The sequence below is a fragment of the Dreissena polymorpha genome, chromosome 3 (genome assembly GCF_020536995.1).
Source record: "Dreissena polymorpha isolate Duluth1 chromosome 3, UMN_Dpol_1.0, whole genome shotgun sequence".
Taxonomy (NCBI): Eukaryota; Metazoa; Mollusca; class Bivalvia; order Myida; family Dreissenidae; genus Dreissena; species Dreissena polymorpha.
The window spans coordinates 92,958,664-92,982,728 of NC_068357.1; the positions used below are offsets into that span (position 1 = coordinate 92,958,664).

General features: G+C 36.8%; 1 protein-coding gene across 3 annotated transcripts in view; it reads left to right on the forward strand.

The window, feature by feature from the left end:
• The first annotated feature begins 13,588 nt into the window (after positions 1 to 13,588).
• Positions 13,589 to 24,065, forward strand: part of LOC127875323 (serine/threonine-protein phosphatase 2A 56 kDa regulatory subunit gamma isoform-like) — a 50,622-nt gene continuing 40,145 nt past the window's right edge. For all 3 annotated transcript variants that reach the window (XM_052420307.1, XM_052420308.1, XM_052420309.1), the window contains exons 1-3: positions 13,589 to 13,736; positions 13,911 to 13,979; positions 20,282 to 20,459. In XM_052420307.1, coding sequence (XP_052276267.1) covers positions 13,710 to 13,736; positions 13,911 to 13,979; positions 20,282 to 20,459 — 274 coding nt within the window. In that variant the 5' untranslated portion in view covers positions 13,589 to 13,709. The remainder of the gene's footprint in view (positions 13,737 to 13,910; positions 13,980 to 20,281; positions 20,460 to 24,065) is intronic.

Below are 24,065 nucleotides of genomic sequence, written 5' to 3' on the forward strand. Positions count from 1 at the left end.
TGCATGTGTGTTGAACCTTTCAGATGTGAGAGTATTTATCCCATCGATGTTATTTATGTGAATTTTCCACTTGTTAAATAGTACCTGTGTGTTCTATTTTGTTAACATTGTATATAAGATTAATAACCATCTAGAAATAAATGGTAACTGGCTCAAATATACCTTACGATGTTTTTTGTCCGTCTCGTACTTTTGATAGAACATAACAACACCCCCAAAACACACACGAACCAACCCCCTAAATAAAAACCAACAAAGAAATTATATAATAACAAGTAATATCGATACAAAGTCAACGTTTTAATACAGTCGATGATAAAAACAGCTGTGTTAACCTGTAACCTGTATCCCTGTTAACAAGTAAAGTGAGTATCTTGAATCACCATATACCGTTTGTATGTCCATAGAGATCATTTGTAGAAACGAACTTATAAGCAACATTCTCTTTAAATTTTCAACGTATAATATTCAAACGTGTTGTATTTAGCCCCGTGGTAAACTGGCAACAGCCCATGGGGTAAATTTCGTCCGGAACAATGTGCTTAATTACTACATGCGGCGTCGGACTAATCGCATTCTTCGTCTCTATTGCAACAGCTTTAGAGTTCCGGCTTGAATTTGTTGTGATCTTTTTATGCCCCCTTGCGAAGAAAAGGGGGTATATAGTTTTCGCACTGTCCGTCTGTCTGTCAGTCTGTCACACTTTTCGTGTCCGCTCTCTAATTAAAATAGTTTTCATCCGATCTTTACAAAACTTGGTCAGAAGTTGTATCTAGACAATATCTAGGTCAAGTTCGAGTATGGGTCATGCCGGGTCAAAAACTAGGTCACGGGGTCGAAAAAACAAATCCAAGGGAAGTAATAAGCTTTAAATGGACATAATTATTTGACCTGCCAAATTATATATTTTTGTTAAATAAATCAAAGCGGCGCAGTAGGCGGCATTGTGTTTCTGACAAACACATCAAGGTAAAAGGTGAAGGTCTTCGTTCAAGGTCTAAGGTCAAAAATACAAATCCAAAGGAAGTAATAAGCTTTAAAGGGAGATAATTATTCAATATTGAACATAGCAACTTGATATTTGGCATGCATGTGTATCTCATGGAGCTGCACATTTTGAGTGGTGAATCTACAGTCACGGTAGTGGCTTTAAATTTGCTACTAAAAATAGAGATTTGTTAGAGACAATTATTTTCAAGGGAAGTAATTTATATAATTATAAATCTATATTTCCTTACCAAAAATTTAAGTTCTTTTCACAGTTACTGTACAGATTTTTTATTAGCTCATCTATTTTTTGAGAGAAAAAAAAAGAGCTGTTGTCATCACCTTGGCGTCGGCGTCTGGTTAAGTTTTGCGTTTAGGTCCACTTTTCTCATAAAGTATCAATGCTATTGCATTAAAACTGGGTACACTTACTTACTATCATGAGGGGACTGGGCAGGCAAAGTTAGATAACTTATGGTCCACTTTACCCCTAAAGTATCATAGATATTTCTTTCATACTTGAAACACTCACAAACTATCATAAGGGGACAGTAAAAGACAAGTTGCATAACTCTGGTTGTCAATTTTACGGAATTATGGCCCTTTTTTGACTTAGTAACTTTGAATATATGGTTACATTTTGTGTTTAGATCCACTTTACTTCGAAAGTATCAAGGCTATTGCTTTTAAACTTCAAATACTTTCATGCTATCATGAGGGTACTGTACCTGGCAAGTTGAATTTTACCTTGACCTTTGAATGACCTTGACTCTCAAGGTCAAATTATTAAATTTTGCTAAAATTGCCGTAACTTCTTTATTTATGATTAGATTCGATTGATACTTTGACAAAACAACTCTTCTCTTACCTGACATACCACAATAGAGTCCACCCAAACCATCCCCCACGCCCCCCGAATCCCCCCAATCCCCCCCCATTTTATTTTTATTTTTAATTAAAGATCATCTAATAAATGACCACCACACCCTTACACTATACCTCCCCACCCCTTTAAATAATTTTTATGCCCCGGTAGGGTGGCATATAGCAGTTGAACTGTCCGTCAGTATGTCAGTCAGTCTGTCCGTCCGTCCGAAAAAAACTTTAACATTGGCCATAACTTTTTCACTTTTGAAGATAGCAACTTGATATTTGGCATGCATGTGTATCTCATGGAGCTGCACATTTTGAGTGGTGAAAGGTCAAGGTCATCCTTCAAGGTAAAATGTCAAATTTATGGTGTCTGTCCGTCCGAAAACTTTAACATTGGCCATAACTTTTTCAATATTGAAGATAGCAACTTGATATTTGGCATGCATGTGTATCTCATGGAGCTGAACATTTTGAGTGGTGAAAGGTGAAGGTCACGGTCATCCTTCAAGGTCAAATGTCAAATATATGGCGTCTGTCCGTCCGAAAACTTTAACATTGGCCATAACTTTTTTAATATTGAAGATAGCAACTTGATATTTGGCATGCATGTGTATCTCATGAAGCTGCACATTTTGAGTGGTGGAAGTTCAAGGTCAAGGTCATCCTTCAAGGTAAAAAAAATAAAATAAATTCAAAGCGGTGTTCTCATGAAGCTTCACATTTTGAGTGGTGGAAGGTCAAGGTCATCCTTCAAGGTCAAGGTCATCCTTCAAGGTCAAAGGTAAAAAAAAAATCAAAGCGGCGTTGTCATGAAGCTGCGCATTTTGAGTGGTGGAAGTTCAAGGTCAAGGTCATTCCTCAAGGTCATCCTTCAAGGTCAAAGGTAAAAAAAATAAATTCAAAGTGGCGTTATCATGAAGCTGCACATTTTGAGTGGTGGAAGTTCAAGGTCAAGGTCATCCTTCAAAGTCATCCTTTAAGGTCAAAGGTAAAAAAAAATATATAAAAATTCAAAACGGCGTTATCATGAAGCTGCACATTTTGACTGGTAGAAGTTCAAGGTCAAGGTTATCCTTCAAGTTCGACAAAAATAAATAAATTCAAAGCAGCGTTCTCATGAAGCTGCACATTTTAAGTGGTGGAAGGTCAAGGTCATCCTTCAAGGTCAAGGTAATCCTTCAAGGACAAAGATCAATCATTATCCCCCGCCAGAGGCGGAGGGATATTGTTTTGGCGTTGTCCGGCCGGCCGGCCGCCTGTCCGTCTTTTGTGTCCGGAGCCATATCTTGGAAGTGCTTTGGCGGATTTCATTGAAACTTCGTATGAGTATATATATGCATAAGAGGATGATGCACGCCAAATGGCATTGTACACCATCTGTTAAAAACAGAGTTATGGCCCTTTGTATCTTGAAAAAATGCTTTTTACTATAGGCACTTTTGTTTGGAGCCATATCTTGGAAGTGCTTTGGCGGATTTCATTGAAACTTGGTATGAGTATATATATGCATAAGAGGATGATGCACCCAAATGGCATTGTACACCATCTGTTAAAAACAGGGTTATGACCCTTTGTATCTTGAAAAAATTCTTTTTACTATAGGCACTTTTGTGTCCGGAGCCAGATCTTGGAAGTGCTTTGGCGGATTTCATTGAAACTTGGTATGAGTATATATATATGCATATGAGGATGATGCATGCCAAATGGCATTGTATACAATCTGTTAAAAACAGAGTTATGGCCCTTTGTATCTTGAAAAAATGCTTTTTACTATAGGCACTTTTGTGTCCGGAGCCATATCTTGGAAGTGCTTTGGCTGATTTCATTGAAACTTGGTATGAGTATATATCCCCTGCCAGAGGCGGAGGGATATTGTTTTGGCGTTGTCCTGCTGTCCGTCCGGCGTTCCGTCCGTCTGTCACTTTTGTGTCCGGAGCCATATCTTGGAAGTGCTTTGGCGTATTTCATTGAAACTTGGTATGAGTATATATAAGCATAAGAGGATGATTCACGCCAAATGGCATTGTACACCATCTGTTAAAACCAGAGTTATGGCCCTTTGTATCTTGAAAAAATGCTTTTTACTATAGGCATTTTTGTGTCCGGAGCCATATCTTTTTTAACATAACAGATGTTGTGTTCACTCTGCAACACTCTGAAAATTGAGTGTATATAAACATTGAATGTTTTTGTGGAAAACGCACGACTTATTAATTCACCTAAATAAACTTTGTAGGCTCAAGAACCTTCCTCTGTCTTAGTTTTGAGTTATTGTCCTCCGTCCGTCCATCTGTCAGTATGTTCATCCGTCCGATTTGCACCCATCCTCAAACAAAGCATATGTTGTGGGGGATATAAATTCTACGAATTTGCTTGTGTTTTTTTTAGCTCACCGGATTGCTCAGGTGAGCTTTTGTGACCGGTCTTTTTCCGTCGTATGTCCGTCCGTCCATTAAGATTTGCTCGTAAACACTCTAGAGGCCACATTTCTTGTCCCATCTTCATGAAACTTGGTCAGAAGCTTTGTCCCAATGAAATCTCGGCCGAGTTCGAAACTGGGTTGTGCCGGGTCAAAAACTAGGTCACTAGGTAAAAAAAAAACAACTTGTAAACACTGTAGAAGTCACATTTCATGCCAAATCTTCATGTAACTTTGTAAAAATGTTTGTCTTACTGATATCTTGGTTGAGTTCAAAAGTGGTTCCGATCCGTTGAAAAACATGGCCGCCAGTGGGCAGGGCAGTTTTCCGTATTTGGCTATAGAGAAACCTTGTAAACACTCTAGAAGTCACAATTTTTGCCCAATCATCATGAAAGTTGGTCAAAACATTGGTTCAATTGATGTCTCGGACGAGTTTAAAAATGGTCGAGATCGGTGAAAAACATGGCCGCCAGTGGGCGGGGCATTTTTCTCTATATGTATATAGTGGCAGTTTTCCCTATTTGGCTATAGAGAAACCTTGTAAACACTCTAGAAGTCACAATTTTTGCCCAATCATCATGAAAGTTGGTCAAAACATTGGTTTTAATGATATCTCGGACGAGTTTGAAAATGGTCGGGATTGGTGAAAAAACATGGCCGCCAGTGGGCGGGGCATTTTTCTCTATATGTATATAGTGAAAACATGTGAACATAATAGAAGTCACATTTTTGGCCCAATTTTCATGAGATTTGCTCAGAACATTTGTTTCCTTGATACGAGAGTTGAGTTAAAAAATGTTTCCAGTGAATTGAATAACATGACTGCTGGGAGGGGAGAATTTTTCTCATTATGCCCCCCCCCCTTTCGAAGAAGAGGGGGTATATTGTTTTGTTCATGTCAGTCCGTCCACCAGATGGTTTCCGGATGATAACTCAAGAGCGCTTATGCCAAGGATCATGAAACTTCATAGGTACATTGATCATGACTCGCAGATGACTCCTATTGATTTTTAGGTCACTAGGTCAAAGGTCAAGGTCATGATGACCCGAAATAGTAAAATGGTTTTCGGATGATAACTCAAGAACACTTATGCCTAGGATCATGAAACTTCATAGCTACATTGATCATGACTCGCAGATAAACCCTATTGATTTTCAGGTCACTAGGTCAAAGGTCAAGGTCACGATGACCCGAAATAGTAAAATGGTTTCTGGATGATAACTCAAGAACGCTTAGGCCTAGGATCATGAAACTTCATAAGTACATTGATCATAACTCGTAGATGACCCCTATTGATTTTCAGGTCACTAGGTCAAAGGTCAAGGTCACGATGACCCAAAATAGTAAAATGGTTTCCGGATGATAACTCAAGAACGCTTAGGCCTAGGATCATGAAACTTCAAAGGTGCATTGATCATGACTCGTAGATAACCCCTATTGATTTTCAGGTCACTAGGTCAAAGGTCAAGGTCATGGTGACCCGAAATAGTAAAATGGTTTCCAGATGATAACTCAAGAAAGCTTATGCCTAGGATCATGAAACTTCATAGGTACATTGATCATGACTCGAAGATGACCCCTATTGATTTTCCGGTCACTAGGTCAAAGGTCAAGGTCATGGTGACCTGAAATAGTAAAATGCTTTCTGGATGATAACCCAAGAACGCTTTTGCCTAGGGTCATGAAACTTCATAGGTACAATGATCATGACTCGCAGATGACCCCTATTGATTTTCAGGTCACTAGGTCAAAGGTCAAGGTCACGGTGACCTGAAATAGTAAAATGCTTTCTGGATGATAACCCAAGAACGCTTTTGCCTAGGGTCATGAAACTTCATAGGTACAATGATCATGACTCGCAGATGACCCCTATTGATTTTCAGGTCACTAGGTCAAAGGTCAAGGTCACGGTGACCTGAAATAGTAAAACAGTTTCTGGATGATAACTCAAGAACGCTTCTACCTAGGTTCATGAAACTTCATAGGTATATTGATCATGTCTCGCAGATGACCCCTATTGATTATCAGGTCACTAGGTCAAAGGTCAAGGTCACAGTGCCAAATAACGTATTCACACAATGGCTGTCAAGGTGACTCAACTCAGAAAAATGGTTACTGGATGATAACTCAAGAATGCTTACGCCTAGGATCATGAAACTTCATAGGTATATTGATCATGACTCGCAGATGAAATAATGATGAAACTTGACCAGGATGTTTGTCTGGACAATATCTAGGTCAAGTTTGACATTTGGTAAAGATTGAATGAACGGACTCCTCTCAGGTGAGCGAACTAGGGCCATCTTGGCCCTCTTGTTTAATTTCAAATCGGCGTTCTCATGAAGATGTACATTTTGAGTGGTGGAAGGTCAAGGTCATTCTTCAAGGTCAAGGTCATCCTTTAAGGTCAAAGGTCAAAAAATAATAATTCAAAGCTGCGTTATCATGAAGCTGCACATTTTGAGTGGTGGAAGTTCAAGGTCAAGGTCATCCATCAAGGTCAAAGGTAAAAAAAAATATTTCAAAGCGGCGTTCTCATAAAGCTGCTCCTTTTGAGTGGTGGAAGTTCAAGGTCAAAATCATCCTTCAAGGTCGAAGGTAAAAAAAAAATTCAAAGCGGCTCAATAGGGGGCATTGTGTTTCTGACAAACACATCTCTTGTTTTTTTCAAACATGGTTAAAAAAAATATTTATTTTTATTATTTTAGTTTTGAAATACCGTCCAACCATCCCAACCAAGAATTCCCCCCCCCCCCCCCCAAAAAAAACTAAAAAAAAATGCATTTTTTTGCATCTTTGGAAGATAGTGTAATAAATGACCACACTCCTACACTATACACCCCTCTCCACTCCACCCCTCCCTCCTTTGTGATTGAAATTGAGATAGGTCCCTACACCTTTAAAAAGAAAAATAGATGAGCGGTCTGCACCCGCAAGGCTGTGCTCTTGTTTTGATTATTTATAACTCAAATGATTGATTTGTCAAAGTTTTTTTTAGATGATATAATTATCATTTCTTTCCTGTTCTAATTGGTGAATGGTAGGGTTTATTACATACCTGTGGACTTATGTCCATAGATACATGATGAACTCTGGCTATGATTTCTTTGATAAACCACAGGCCTTGGTTGTCAGTGATGCCTGACTTGGTCATTTTTGACTGTCTACAGACCCCCCCACCCCTGGTTGGATTGGAAAAACCCAAGGGAAGTAATAAGCTTTAATGGGAGATGATTTATATACCTGCCAAATGATAAATAGAAATTTTATTTCAAAGCGGCGCAGTAGGGGGCATTGTGTTTCTGAAGAACACATATCTTAATTGTTCAATAATTTTGTGCTGAACACGCACTAATACTTAAAAAGTAATTCAAATGAAACTTCATTTCTGACAATTGACAACTATCTGGACCGATGTTGCCGGTTTAATTACTGCTATATATACACACGCAGACAGAATAGCTTATAGATGACTCACTTTTAATAGTTTGATACGTAAATGATTAGCAAATACATAAAAAATATAACAGGTTCATGTAAAAAATATTTAACAATTCAACAAATAACATTTCGTGTTTTTAAAGTAAATAATATTTATAGCAAAGCTAAAAAAACACTGGGGGGGGGATTTATATTTTGTGAAGTTCGTTCGTTGGAGTTGAAAGAAGTGCTTTATTTATTTAGGATATTGTTTACCTTCAGGTCTACGAAAACTGTTCTTCAGTAAAGAATTGTGTAAGAATGGACATGTTCGGTTGTTGTCTACGGTTTAAGGATATGTTAATCTACGCCCATTAGGCCATTACATATGTTAATTTACGTCCTTTTAATGTCATGACAATCTGATAACAGACAGTTGCTATTTTGTATGTGTTATAAACAAACAGCGAATGGTATGTGAACTGTGGCTTTGTCAGAAGCAGTGGTATAACAAGGAAGTAGCAAGAACAGCAGCTTCAGAATGCGTTAAAAAAATTGTGCTGCATACCTGCTAAAGTTCACGAAGTATCAGATACAGTATCAGTTTTGTTTCAACTAAGTTTCAGATGCAGTATCAGTTTTGTTCTTCAACTAAGTATCAGATGCAGTATCAGTTTTGTTCTTCAACTAAGTATCAGTTTCAGATGCAGTATCAGTTTTGTTCTTCAACTAAGTATCAGTTTCAGGTGCAGTATCAGTTTTGTTCTTCAACTAAGTATCTGTTTCAGATACAGTATCAGTTATGTTCTTCAACTAAGTATCAGTTTCAGATACAGTATCAGTTTTGTTTTTCAACTAAGTATCAGTTTCAGATACAGTATCAGTTTTGTTCTTCAACTAAGTATCAGTTTCAGATACAGTATCAGTTTTGTTATTCAACTAAGTATCAGTTTCAGATACAGTATCAGTTTTGTTCTTCAACTAAGTATCAGTTTCAGATACAGTATCAGTGTTGTTCTTTAACTAAGTATCATCAGTTTTGTTCTTCAACTAAGTATCAGTTTCAGATACAGTATCAGTGTTGTTCTTCAACTAAGTATCAGTTTCAGATACAGTATCAGTTTTGTTCTTCAACTAAGTATCAGTTTTAGATACAATATCAGTGTTGTTCTTCAATTAAATATCAGTTATTATTATTAATAACATATGCGTGATGCTTTTGTATCAGTATTTTCTGTAATGGTAGCCGTTATAACAGGACATATCCTTAGCGGTGGCTTTTATTTTAAAAGCACAGATAGTTGTGTTAGTTGTAGTTGCCACTGCAGATTTTCACTCAAAGGAGATGGTTGACATACAATAGCGCTATAACCTGTTTTGTATAGGTCCCTAAGTAGTGGTGCTTTCGATGGCTCATAAAATCCTGACCGTTTCTTCTCGGTAAACAGTCAGCTTTAACCTGTTCACAAAGAGTAAGTATAACTTGCAGCTACATCATTGTTTATGACAGAAAACAGCGCAATTTGGATTATTCTGATATTCGTGCATGATCACGTGCATGCCTGTTTGCGTCTATCAAAAGAAATTAATGCATGTTTGCATGAATTAGTTAAATACATGTATGCATTCATATTCATTTCTATTCATATTAGTTTAATAAAAAAAATGCAATTCATCGAGTAATACAACATGAACACAGTACATCGTTAAACGTCTGTACGACAACTATTTAAAAACATGAAACTACACCTACCGGGGTTTGTCGAAAACATCCAAACGAAATATATGCGCATATGACATCCATCTAACAGCAATAATTTTATCAGTAAATTTAAATAAATATGCATGTTTTTTTCTAAACTCTTGTCAAGCTTTATGTGTATATTAAATGTTTGTCACAACACGTTGCCGTTTGCTTCAACTTAAAATGAAACCTTTATTATTCGTATTGGCTATATATTTTTAATGAGCCTAGAGACCCAAATATTCGGATTTCTTGATGTTTGTTTTACTTGTTCTCAATCCCATGGCCATTATTTTATTGACGTCACCTCTTTTAGAGATGCATTAATAAACTAGTGTATATAGTCGGCGCTAAAAGCCGAAAGCTTTTGAGATATAAACAAAAAATAAGAACTTGAGAAAGTTTATACAGTTTTTGTTTAATGGTCATTTTTTAAATTGTAATTAATTGAAAAATAATGCATTGTAGTACGATTCAGAGATTATTATTTTTCAAAAACTGTAGGTATCATAAAATCACAGCACATTTCGATTGTGAGAACCTTTATAGATGGTTACCCTTCTAAATTTAAAACAGCTAAATAATGAATATGCATGTGTAAAGAGAAAACTTTCATCAAATCACATCAGTAATAACATACAAAATTTGCATCATTTTATCATCTTTTAACATCACATGATTTTAATTCCGTTAATAATTTTACTTCTGTACTTGATCACTATTATGTGTCATCACCATGAACAGAACATATATTATTCCCATTCAATAGCCCATATGTACAAATACATATTACATGCATGAAAAGTGTATTTGGCAATAAAACCAATAACTGCTGTGTACACAATATTTTAAAACTATTTCATTTACATTGATTTCGTCTTTCGCATATTTTAAGGTCGAGAATATGAATTATCTGGTTAACGCACGCGCTCTGTTTTGTGAGAACGTAACATCCACGAAGTTTGAATCCACGAAGTTTGGACTGGAACATTGTTTGAAATCAGCATGGAATAAAAGGTACACAACGGACTTATCTATTTCACAATGAATCTCACAAGAACTTGTCACATTGTCATTATTTTATATTTATAATACACTATTTATAATATATTAGTATTTTATGTTTAATTGATGCTTAACATATGTACAGTAGCAGGCTTAAAACTGTGTCAATATTTATGTCAAAGACTAAGAAACGGTTAGCGCTAGTTAGTATTTCAGAACCTAAGTCTTCATCTGTAAACCATTTTTGGGAAATGCTTGTTAGGTTTACATTCATTTAAAACGTACCCCACCCTGTTATATATGTGACTATTTTATAATTTTGCATTTCATGTTATTACAAAACATCTCAATTTACTTACAGTTAAGCGCCGCATCCTGGACCGAGATCTACCGTGTCCTAAGCTTAGGCTTCTCTTTTGGGAAATGCAAAATTGTATATTAAATCGACCACTTGACAGGGTTTATGTTCATGTGGCAACTCATGTATTATGAAAGCATATGTATTATGAAAGCATATAGGCTGTATATTATTAACCAGGTTTTCCGAAGGAAAAAACTGGTTATTAGATTGGCGAATGCGGGCGGGCTGGCTGGCTGGCGGGCTGGCTGGCGGGCTGGCGGAATAAGCTTGTCCAGGCCATAACTATGTCGTTCATTGTCAGATTTTAAAATCATTTGGCACATTTGTTCACCATCATTGGACGGTGTGTCGCGCGAAATAATTACGTCGATATCTCCAAGGTCAAGGTCACACTTTGAGTTCAAAGGTCAAAAATGGCCATAAATGAGCTTGTCCGAGCCATAACTATGTCGTTCATCGTCAGATTTTAAAATCATGTGGCACATTTGTTCACCATCATTGGACGGTGTGTCGCGCGAAATAATTACGTCGATATCTCCAAGGTCAAGGTCACACTTTGAGTTCAAAGGTCAAAAATGGCCATAAATGAGCTTGTCCTGGCCATAACTATGTCATTCATTGTGAGATTTTAAAATCATTTGGCACATTTGTTCACCATCATGGGACGGTGTGTCCCACGAAAGAATCACGTCAATATCTCCAATGTCAAGGTCGCCACGACTAAAAATAGATTTATAAAAAAAAAAAATTACAAAGGGGGTTAATTTTTTTTGGTCATTTCAAAAGTTCAGTTTGAGTTTTTAACCAGGTTTTCCGAAGGAAAAAACTGGTTATTAGATTGGCGAATGCGGGCGGGCTGGCTGGCGGGCTGGCGGAATAAGCTTGTCCGGGCCATAACTATGTCGTTCATTGTCAGATTTTAAAATCATTTGGCACATTTGTTCACCATCATTGGACGGTGTGTCGCGCGAAATAATTACGTCGATATCTCCAAGGTCAAGGTCACACTTTGAGTTCAAAGGTCAAAAATGGCCATAAATGAGCTTGTCCGAGCCATAACTATGTCGTTCATCGTCAGATTTTAAAATCATTTGGCACATTTGTTTACCATCATTGGACGGTGTGTCGCGCGAAATAATTACGTCGATATCTCCAAGGTGGGAGCCAGACAACTCGCCCCAAAGCCAACTCGCCCCAGGACAAGTCGCCCCGAAAATCTGGACAAGTCGCCCCAAATATGTTGGACAACTCGCCCCAATCGAAAGACAACTCGCCCCAATTTTGTTTCTTATATATAGTATTATAGAAATTTTGTTATATAAAATTTGTTAAGTTTAATGTATTAATATTCGTGATTATTGTTTTTAGGAAATGTAGTTGTATGATGGTTTTTTTTCATTTCATATTGTAAAACTTTGTAATTCAATTATTGTTTACATACCGGATTGCTTTTAGTAATAAATTGTTATTAGCTTTTTTATGATTGTGTTTATTAAACAAAAGTTCAGTTTGAGTTTTCTCCCTTTATCAGATTTTTTTTTCACAATGAAAACCTGGTTTTGTGACAATTTTGTCCCTTGTTACTGTTATAAGTGGGTGTGCATTTGCTTTTTACACAAGCAACATTATCGATAAGCTATTTTAAAATTCATCATGTCACAATTTGTTAGGGGTTTCACAAAGCGAAACGAGTAGTGAAAATATGTCTTTGCACATATTTAGATAAATTAATACTCTATGATTCGAACGACATTTCCCGAGTTTTCTTCTAAAGGCGTTGTACTATTCAGAAAATACATAACATACTCGCTTTCTTTATTTCTGTTGAATTTCTAAAACCCTCCGGTCATTATATAGCGCAAACTCGGGAGTATAATTGGCTATAAATGCTTTCTGCAAAAAGAGGTATCGGCAGAGACGAACCGCTGTGAATACGCACACAATATATTAAAATGTAAAAGCATCTTAAGTGGGACGGACCCATACAAATCACACGAGCATATTTAATGTAATAATTTCAACAAATCTGAAATAAAGTCTTTATACGCACGTTGACATACAACTGATAGTGGAACTCATCTGAAAATTACGATGAATTTGGTCAAGCACAAATATGTATCTTAAGTTCTATGTAAAATAATAAACTAGTTCTGATCTCAAATCGCGATATTGTTTTGATCAAATCACTAATCAGCATACAATAGGAAAATCCCGTAATCTTAAATAGTAGATGATAAACATTGAAATTGTACATTGTGATAAAAAAATCTCTCGCACTCGCAACCACGAGCTTTTATGATATAGTTCTGGTCATAGCTTTCATGTTTTGGTGTTTATTGTGGATAGGTAACCAAACAATTCAAAATCGCTAGAAATCAAAGTTGTTATTTGCTATTCTTAAAAAGTACATGGCTGTAAATTTTATTGATTTCCTATCAGGATATTAAACATCAATGAATTACTATTAAATCTTAAAAATCATAGAACTATTAAATTCGTAGTACGTTATGACTTTTGTTAAGTGTATAAAAATTTAATTTCTCTATGCTTATAAATTAATACATTTATGAATATGTTCTCTATAGATACATGTATGCAAATATCCGTACTTGTTTTATCGGTTAAATTTAAATGAAAACTATGCATGTAAATAAAATTGACAGGCGACGAAAAAGCTTGCCACGTGGCTTCCATCCAATATGTAGTCTGTTAGTTTTCTTTACTTATGTTAGTTTACTTTACTAATTAACCTGTTTCCAACAATCGTTTGGTCACATGACCTTGCGAATACACATGTGATTGCTGTGACCAATGGAAAGATTTGTTACATAGCAAAGTTATCCGAAAATATACAGTGACAGGAAAAGTGATCAAATTGGGTCAAATTTTGTTCGAAATGCCAAATAAACCAAAAAAAGAAAAGGTAAACTGCTATTTTTCCGGAAATATGCAACTCTGCTTGTTATTTTACTTTCAAAAGAGTAATTGAAATTTAATTCAAAGAAGAAAAAAAAGTCGTTTTGTGGACATGTTTATCATTGCTTTGCCAAAATGATAACGTTTGTTTTTGGTAAGAAATATATTTTATTTTTTGCAGACAACAACAAAACCTGCTAGTACAGTTAAACCGGCTTCAAAAGAGAACACAGACAACTCGGATAATGAGGTAGATTTTTTTATTTAAGCATTTCGTACGAGATCATTATGAACATGCAAATCCAACATGGCGGACGCCTGCAAGTCGCAATGTCAGGATAAGGCTATTAGCATTTCTGTTACGACTTCTTCTGATTATTTCTCTTGTAATCTCTTTGAATACATTGTTTTTGTATATTTACTGAATTCTAGGTTGACATTTGTGTTGACTAGACTAGTGTTTATTTTAGAAAATTGTATGTTCGTACCCAATATATTTCGTAACTAGCGTCGGTTTTATACACTAAATCTAAACCATTTTCTAGTTGTAATTGCAATCAGTTATGCAAAATACCTCTAAAGTAAATGGGGCAGGGGCCCTACAAATGGAGAAAAATAGGGAAATTGGTGTTGTGTTTGTATTGATAACAAATACTTTAAAATTTAGATTTAACGTGTTTATATTATATTTTATGGTTCAACTTACATGTATAGAACTGAATAGGGAAATGACCAAGATGCAGACATTTCCGAAAGTATTTAAAGTACAAAGAACATTCGGTCCCGTGGACTTGCACAACTTGCTGGACTGGCCAGTGATTCAAAGGACGGAAACATCATGTCACCAACTCATTATTGACATAATGATAATTTGAAAAAAGAAAGGGAACATAAACAACACCACACTGAACAATGAACACTAACAAATCACAACACACAGTATTCAAAAGAAACATATTTAACCCAAACATTAGTTAAAAACAATGCAATTACTCAATTGTAAATTCAATAAATATATACTGCTGTTAAAACATATGTTTCAGAAACTGGTTACTGGTAGTAAAGTGTGACAGAGACAGAAGAATGTAAATTTATTATTTAAAAAAAAGCACATTAATACTTGTAAGGAATCAATGCAGAACACATGTGGGATATCAATAACATAAATTAACAGACTAAGTTTTAAAGGCCCAGTCTCACTATGATGCCGGCAGAGCTCCGTTGCATGATCCGGGATGAACTGGTGCTCCACTGGGTAAATATAAGTTTAATACATCCGGGATGAACAGGGAGTTACCGGGAAGGACCAGCAATGACCGTCGCGGCACTGGAAAAAACGGGACGGCACCAAGAACAACCAGGATGACACCGTAGCTCCACCAGGGCCCATGCAGACCCAGGCAGAGCTATGGCAACGCCCTCGTGGAGCACCGGTGAATGCCGGTAGAGGACCGGTATAGCTACGGTACATAAGTAAATTGACGCTCTACCGGGACGCCACGGCATTCACCGGCGCATAACCCGCGACGACCGGGGTTAAACCGGGGCGTTGCGGTAGCTCTGCCAGGGTCTGATGCCGGTATAGCCCTGGTGAGTGCCAGCGGAGTTACAGTATACCAGGGCTCTGCCGGAATGTTGTCTGCTTTTGCCGGGGCATTATCGGAGACAAATGGGGCTCTGCCGTGGCTTCACTGGGATAAACCGTAGCCAGTCCGGGTTTGACCAGGACTCTGCCGGGCTGTTGACCGGCTTTAACAGGGGCGGCACCGGGAAATAATGTGACCGTGTTAAAAAATGTCTACAAATCATCCCGGTTCTTGCCGGTCGACCGGCATTAGCAAATTGGGATGGACCGGGGATCTACCGGCAATATTAATGATTGTTATTAAATAATTTCAATGACACTTTTCACGGTCGCAAAATTATATCACAACTCCAAATAAATAAACTACAAATGTCAAAAATACAACAAAATATTTCATTCTTATATTTAATTTTAGTTCTCTTTTATTTTCAGGTTTTTATTTTAGGACATAAATAGACTTTTGCGCTTCAGTTTTTTGCTGGACAATCAGACCGGCAACATAGCGTTTTCAATGTCTCAAAAGTATCGGTCAGGCCCGACGGTCCGGCAATTTCAGGAATGTCTAAAGATGTTGCAAATAATTGTAGGGATTTCAATAGAAATCAATCAGTTTTAACATTCAGGCAATGAAGCATTTTTTAGTGTTTTTTTGGTCAAATTTGGGGCCCCATTCCCAATAACAATAAGTATGAATTTTTCCAAACACAGCCATAAAATTCCCAACTGAAGGTTTCCACATTAAAAAAAAAATATTTATGTGAATAATAAAACCTGGCAATGCTTTTTAGATAACATGTTTAATTATGCGAATTGAAAATACTAATCTTGATTAATGTTTTTGGTCTTCAAATATTTGCAGCACGTGTTTCAAGCATGTTCGTTGGGAATTCCCCAATCCCATAATTCACTTTGTATTCAATAATTTGCACATTCCTTAAATTCAAATATGCATCTGTGTTTATGCAATGCTTTAACACATTCATTGTCAATTTTGGAAATATTTTGGTTTTGAAAAAAAGAAAAATTAATTTCACCAGATTAAAAGGAAATGGATTGAGTTAGAACATGTATGCATCCAGCGATCAACACAGAAAAGGGAGGAACACAAAATATCACTTTAAATCTCAGGGCCCTCAATCTGTCAAATCCACGGCCGAAATTTCGTCCGCATCCCCCCCCCCTGAAAAGTATACTTTTTTCCCCTTTTGGGGGGAAAAATTCCCCCTAAAATATAAAAAAAAAAAAAAATATTATTTTTTTTTAAATTTTTTATAGATAGATGTGTCTCATGATTATTATATTTCAATTCTATTTTAATTTAATCTTGTCAAACATACTAAATTATGAAAAAAGCAATGAATATAGTGCAAACATGTACAAATGTTATAATTAGAGAGTAAGTAAAAAATCCCCCCCCCCCCAAAAGGGAAACCCCACGAAAATTCCCCCTGCTATGGGTAGTGACCGGCTTCCCCTAAAATGGATTGAGGGCCCTGAAATCTTTCAATATAATTTTATTGTCAGTGTATTAAAAGCCTTTCTTGATTACAACAGGATGTATAAAATCATACAATGACACAGTCTTCGAAATTAGCTTTGAAAAGTTACATGCCAGTTGGGCCAGTTACTTAAGAATTTTTACATGCCCAACATATATTTTACAACGCCAACGTTTTTTAAACAAAATTATAACAAATCACAACATTTAAACACTTACATGCTACACATAGTAAAGCAGAACATTTGTTTCAATAGTAGTGAATACAACTACATCTAATCAGTCACTAGAATTAAGATGGTCGATCGTTACACCAGTGCTCTTGAAAAGAACGTTCTCTGGTGTCCTCGTACCATTTCTTGTCTTCCTTTTTCTCTAAATCATTGTCAATTTTCTATTTTGGAAGTGCTTTATCGGGCTTAGCCCCATCAATATACCGAAGATACTGCATAGCCTCTATGTCGACAATGACATTTGTTTACATTGACAAAAACGGAAGCGTATTACTTGATTGAAATGATCGATTCAAAAAGAATCTTCTCAATTAATGTCTAGAGAAACCATTGATAAGAACAGAATGTGACCGAACTGCATCGGTCAAAAACAATAACGATGACATGTGCAAGCAGGTGTGTGTTGTTAAACCAATCGAATTTCATTGTTTTTCAACTTACGGCAAGGTGTTTGTTCGCAAAATTTAAAAATAGATCTGCAAATATCAAGAACCGCTTACGATTTATAAACTGTCAATTGGCTTCAATAATTTACATGCCCGGCGGGCCACAAACGTGAATTTTTGTATGTGCCCGGCAGTAATTTTACTCGCCACGGATTCGGCGTGTGCTAATTTCGAAGACTGATGACAGGAAGTAGACTACTAGTTCAGACATTAAAGAATACATACAATTTATTCACAATTCACTTACCAGTACAATAAAACACTTACAAATGTCTGGTTCTGAAAAGTAAAGGAATCTTTGTGTCATTAAAAATTTGGTTGCTTAATTGTATGGCCTATATTCTGACAAAATTCTACTATATTCCCAATCTCAAAAAGTAAAGCGACTCCTTTTTGCAGGTTTTTGACACAACTGCAGTTGTGGCCCCAATTTAGGTGAAGAAAATAAACTTGACTTTTGGTGCATGTTGCACAAGAAGTATTGCTGCAAAATGGTCTGAAACTTTACAAATAATATTAAATAGCATATGGACATGAGCACCAGCACATTTTTGTTTGGTTATATTTTTATGCCCCCCTTCGAAGAAGAGGGGGTGTATTGTTTTGCTCATGTCAGTCCTTCCGCCCGTATGTATGTCCGTCCACCAGATGGTTTCCGGATGATAACTCAAGAACGCTTAGGCCTAGGATCAAGAAACTTCATAGGTACATTGATCATGACTTGCAGATGACCCCTATTGATTTTCAAGTCACTAGGTCAAAGGTCAAGGTCACGGTGACCTGAAATAGTAAAATGGTTTCCTGATGATAACTCAAGAACGCTCAGGCCTAGGATCATGAAACTTCATAGGTACATTGATCATGACCCGCAGATGACCCCTATTGATTTTCAGGTCAAAGGTCAAGGTCACGGTGACCCGAAATAGTAAAATAGTTTCCGGATGCTAACTCAAGAACGCTTAGGCCTAGGATCATGAAACTTCATAGGTACATTTATCATGACTCGCAGATGACCCCTATTGATTTTGAGGACACTAGGTCAAAGGTCAAGGTCACGGTGACCCGAAATAGTAAAATGGTTTCCGGATGATAACTCAAGAACGCTTATGCCTAGGATCATGAAACTTCATAGGTACATTGATCATGATTCGCAGATGACCCCTATTGATTTTCAGGTCACTAGGTCAAAGGTCAAGGTCACAGTGACTCGAAATTCCGGATGATAACTCAAGAACACTTATGTTAGGATCATGAAACTTCATAGGTAGATTGATCATGACTCGCAGATGACCCCTATTGATTTTCAGGTCACTAGGTCAAAGGTCAAGGTCATTTGAAAAAAAAAGTTATGAGCTATTGTCATCACCTTGGCGTCTGCGTCTGGTTAAGTTTTGTGTTTAGGTCCACTTTTCTCATAAGTATCAAAGCTATTGCATTCAAACTTGGTACACTTACTAACTATCGAAACAGTAAAATGCTTTCCAGGTGATAACTAAAGAATTCTTAGGCCTAGGATCATGAAACTTCATAGGTACATTTATCATGACTTGCAGATGAACCCTATTGATTTTCAGGTCACTAGGTCAAAGGTCAAGGTCACAGTGACAAAAAATGTATTCACACAATGGCTGCCACTACAATTGACAGCCCATATGAGGGGCATGCATGTTTTACAAACAGCCCTTGTTAATGTAAGCAGAATTATGGCCATTTTTTAGCAAAAGAGTTCATTTTAAACTTGTTTCAATTGTCAATTAAACAGTATTTTTGCTACAGGGCTAAAACATTGCAGAAATATTAATAAGAGTGTTTACTTGCACAACTCCATATTTTGGACAGTTTTTGTCCACCTTACTTGCACAACTCCATATTTTTAGACAGTTTATTTCCACCTTACTTGCACAACTACATATATTTGGTAAGTTTTTTCTGCAACAAGACAATGTAGTGTAAAAAACTTTTGTTTGTTTCATAAAAAACTGTGGACCTATTTTATTATTTGTTTCCGTTCAACAAGTGTTCCCAATTTCATGAAAATGTTAATAATATTTCTATTTACAAAGCCACGGTCCATGTTCCAAAAGTAAGTGATAAAAGGACACTTTCTGCTGTGGAGTTTTGTTGTATTAAGGAAGCCTCTTACTGAAAATCCAGGAAAATCCAGTCTAGGTGGAGAGTGGCTTTAATTGGATGACACACATATGCATTAAGCCCTGTTTTCCCAGAGTGTGGCTCAATTAAATATTTAGTAATGTAACATAATTACGACAATCCTTGAATGTACAGTAAAATTGATTTATTAAGACACTCAGATAACCACCCATGTTTTAGTCTTTAAGTCCCATTCTACGTCCTTAAATAAACTTACCAAGACTTCTTGAAAATCATTCATAAATAACACATGCCTCTGGCAATTGTTTGGGCCTGTGATGTTCCAGTAATTTAGCTGGTTTTGAAAAAAAGTGGTCACATAACCGTTTGCCTTTAATATTTAGGGGTCACATGAAATTTTTAGTTGTCGAAATCCTGAGAACCAGTGTCACTTTATGTACGCATATCTTTTAATCAATCTGCAAATGTTTCTCATGTTAAATTTGGGTGAAATTCTCTGAAAAGACACAATTTATATACCGGTCATATTAAATACATATGTAGTTAGCTACATATAACTTTCACATAACTTTGGGATCAAAATGATGCAAGGAAGATAATTGGCAGGAGTTAAAAGCAATGAAGTGATGCTTCTTACCCTAATTGTGAGGTTAGTTACCATGAAATCTTGCTTTCCAGGCTAAAAAAAAGACAGCAACGACTGTTCCGGCCTCGGAGAACAGTCATCCTCCCACCACAGCGATAAACAAACTAAAATTTACAGGTCCACCACATGTGAAGAAGGATAAACGACAGAACTCATCGCGTTTCAACATCACGAAGAACAGAGAAATTGTAAAGCTGCCTTTGCTAAAAGGTAAAAAAGTAGTTTTGTATGTTGTTTGAAAAACTTGAAATGTCATGTTTCGTGGTATCAGATGTTTGTAGGATTCATTCTTATGACAATTTAAACAGATTTAGGGCATGCAGTAAATTTAGAGGATAAGTACTTTTGTCCAGCGTAATGGAATTTCTAATAACTTGGCATAAGTAATCAGCATGATGAGATTTGTTTGCAAATAGCATCACTCTGATATTTTTTTTTATATAGAAAGAACAGATCACTCTCACCAAATCCTGATGATTGACAAATCAGTGAAAAAGAATGAAATATTAGGCTAGAAACAACCTTGGATGTAAATCAGAAAACAATTCCAGTTTCTAAGTGGTTACAAAGATTGACTGTCGTATTTAGGTGAAGCATTTGAAACCATTGTGAACTATGGATCTTGTGGTAAAGAGGCCGACGCGTATCCCCACACCGCATGTTTGACCCAGGGGCGCGCCATGGTTGGTAATGGGTCCATGCATAGTTGAGATTGACCGTATTGTCATAAGAGAAGTTCAGTATCAATTTGAAGTGAATCGGTGTAGAAATATAGTAAAAGGCAATTTGGGTGGGCGTGGCCTATGTGGGCCGGGCGCCCCAGGGTTGGTAATGGGGCCATGCATAGTTGAGTGAATCGGTGTAGAAATGAAGAAATTATAGTAAAAGACAATTTTGGGTGGGTGTGGCCTATTATGGGCGGGGTGCCCCAGGGTTGGTAATGGGGCCTTACATAGTTGAGATTGACTGTATTGTCATAAGAGATGTTCAGTATCAATTTGAAGTAAATCGGTGTAGAAATGAAGAAATTATAGAAAAAAGGCAATTTTGGGTGGGCGTGGCCTATGTGGGCGGGGCGCCCCAGGGTTGGTAATGGCACCATGCATAGTTGAGATTGACCCTATTGTTATAAAAGTGGTTCAGTATCAATTTGAAGTGAATCGGTGTAGAAATTAAGAAATTAAAGTAAAAGGCAATTATGGGTGGGCGTGGCATATGTGGGCGGGGCGCCCCAGGGTTGGTAATGGGGCCATGCATTGTTGAGATTAACTGTATTGTCATAAGAGAGGTTCAGTATCAATTTGAAGTGAATCGGTGTAGAAATGAAGAAATTATAGCAAAAGGCAATTTTGGGTGGGCCTGGCCTATGTGGGCCGGGCGCCCCAGGATTGGTAATGGCGTCATGCATAGCTGAGATTAACACTATTGTCATAAGAGAGGTTCAGTATCAATTTGAAGTGAATCGGTGTAGAAATGAAGAAATTATAGTAAAAGGCAATTTTGGGTGGGCGTGGCCTATGTGGGCGGGGCGCCCCAGGGTTGGTAATGGGGCCATGCATAGCTGAGATTGACACTATTGTCATAAGAGAGGTTCAGTATCAATTTGAAGTGAATCGGTGTAGAAATGAAGAAATTATAGTAAAAGGCAATTTTGGGTGGGCGGGGCCTATGTGGGCGGGGCGCCCCAGGGTTGGTAATGGGGCCATGCATAGCTGAGGTTGACTTTATTGTCATAAGAGAGGTTCAGTATCAATTTGAAGTGAATCGGTGTAGAAATGAAGAAATTATAGTAAAAGGCATTTTGGGTGGGCGCCAGTGGCCTATGTGGGCGGGGTGCCCTAGGGTTGGTAATGGGGCCATGCATAGCTGAGATTGACCTTAGTGTCATAAGAAAGGCTCAGTATCAATTTGAAGTGAATCGGTGCAGAAATGAAGAAGTTAATGTAAAATAACATAAAAAATGAGTGAAAATCTCTGACTCGGCCCCGCCCCAATCCCCAAAACTTTTGACCCAGGGGTCAGATCAAAATTCCGTCACTGTCACTGTCGCACTTAATTATGCTCATAGCTACCATGTATGTAAGTTTCAAGGTTCTAGTGCTAATAGTGTAGGAGGAGCAGGTGGCCAGGACGGACGAACAGACGCACATCAATACAATATCCCACTTTTTCTCCGAAAAACGTGGGGATAAATAAATATGAAGTAGTGCACGTATCACTAGCTATTAAATATAAAGTAGTGCAAGTATCACTAGTTATTAAGTACATTATATTAAGAAGTGCAAGTAACAGCAGCTTTTAAATGTTATATACTGCGAGTGTCAATAACTACTAAATATAACAATATTAGCATTGATAAATGGTGTGAAAGATGTGTAGCATACTTACACTGTTTTCTCAATACATTCAGGGAAATAATTTAAACTCACCCTGAAAAGATATTTAACTGGTTTTGTTAGAAGCATGGAACAACTATTACATAAACCAGGAAATACCTTTTGAAAAGTCAAGTATATAATTCAAGTATATAAGTGTCTTAAATGTCAATTGGATCGATAAACTTAATAGTTTGAAACTGACCCAGTTTCAGTTGGAGCAGATATTTCTAGGTTAGATTTATATGCAATTTTGATTTGTTGTAATGCAGTTAAGAATAAAGAGTTAGCAGTAATTAATTTGCATGTAGTGAAAAGCGGTTGCTAGAAAAATTCGATTTCAAAGTATTTTAAACACAAATCAACATTATTGAAATGGATTTACTATTAAAATTAGTCATAAACCAATGATAGAATACAATGTTAAATTAGTTTTATCTTAGTAACAACTTGAATCTTACACTGCTGCAAAGTTGATTACCCTTACAGGGCCCTCATTTGGCCGTTTTTGGGGCCGAAATTCGGCCCCATTCCCCCCTTAAAATTGTATTTATTTTTTTTTACCCTATTTCAGCTAAAAATTCCCCCCTAAAAAATTTTTTTTTTTTTTTTTTTAACTTTTATACCTTGGTTGCCAGCTGGTATTGTGCTATTAACCTTTGATTAAATGTATATTTATGTAAATTACATTAAAATATAGCAATTTTAAGTGCTGAATGGTTGGTGAAAAGATCTTCTAAAATTCCCTTTTTGCCGAAAACGACGCGAAATTCCCCCCTTTAAAGGTCCCGGCCCCAATCCCCCTAAGTGTAGCAAGGGCCATGCCTTAAGGTTTATTTTTTGATATACATATTGATCCATTATAGAGTTTTACGCAACTGTTAAATTATTTAAGTTTGTAATGCATTTGAATGCCAACCAATATTGACTTTCATAAGCTATTGGGTTTAAATTGTACCTTAATTACTTCAAGACAGACAACAATGTCAGAAATTTGACCAAGCTTTCAAGGACTGATTCGCATTGAGTGTAAACACTATTTAGATAGAGGTGTTAACAAATGTGGTTCATATTGCTAGTTAGTAGTACATAACTGAGTGTGCTCTTCATTTGGTTTATCTTAAGGTCGTATATGTCAATTTATGGAAATTTGTGTGTTAAGTTGGTAAATAATCATGAAGCTAAATGCAAAATTAAATCATTCTTGTAAAATCAAAGAAAAAAACGTCTTCGATTAACTTATATACCTTACGTAAGGAGTGAAGAATGTATGTTGCTTTTTAGCTACATGCATAATGGTTGCAAATGAGCTAACCTTTGAACCAAAGAAGGATTATTTAGTGCTGCATGTTTATATTATAAACTAATAAGGATTTAGCTAAGGTTGAATGGCTTGGGGCCCCACTTTTTTTTATTCCACATTCTTTTTAAATATTTGGCC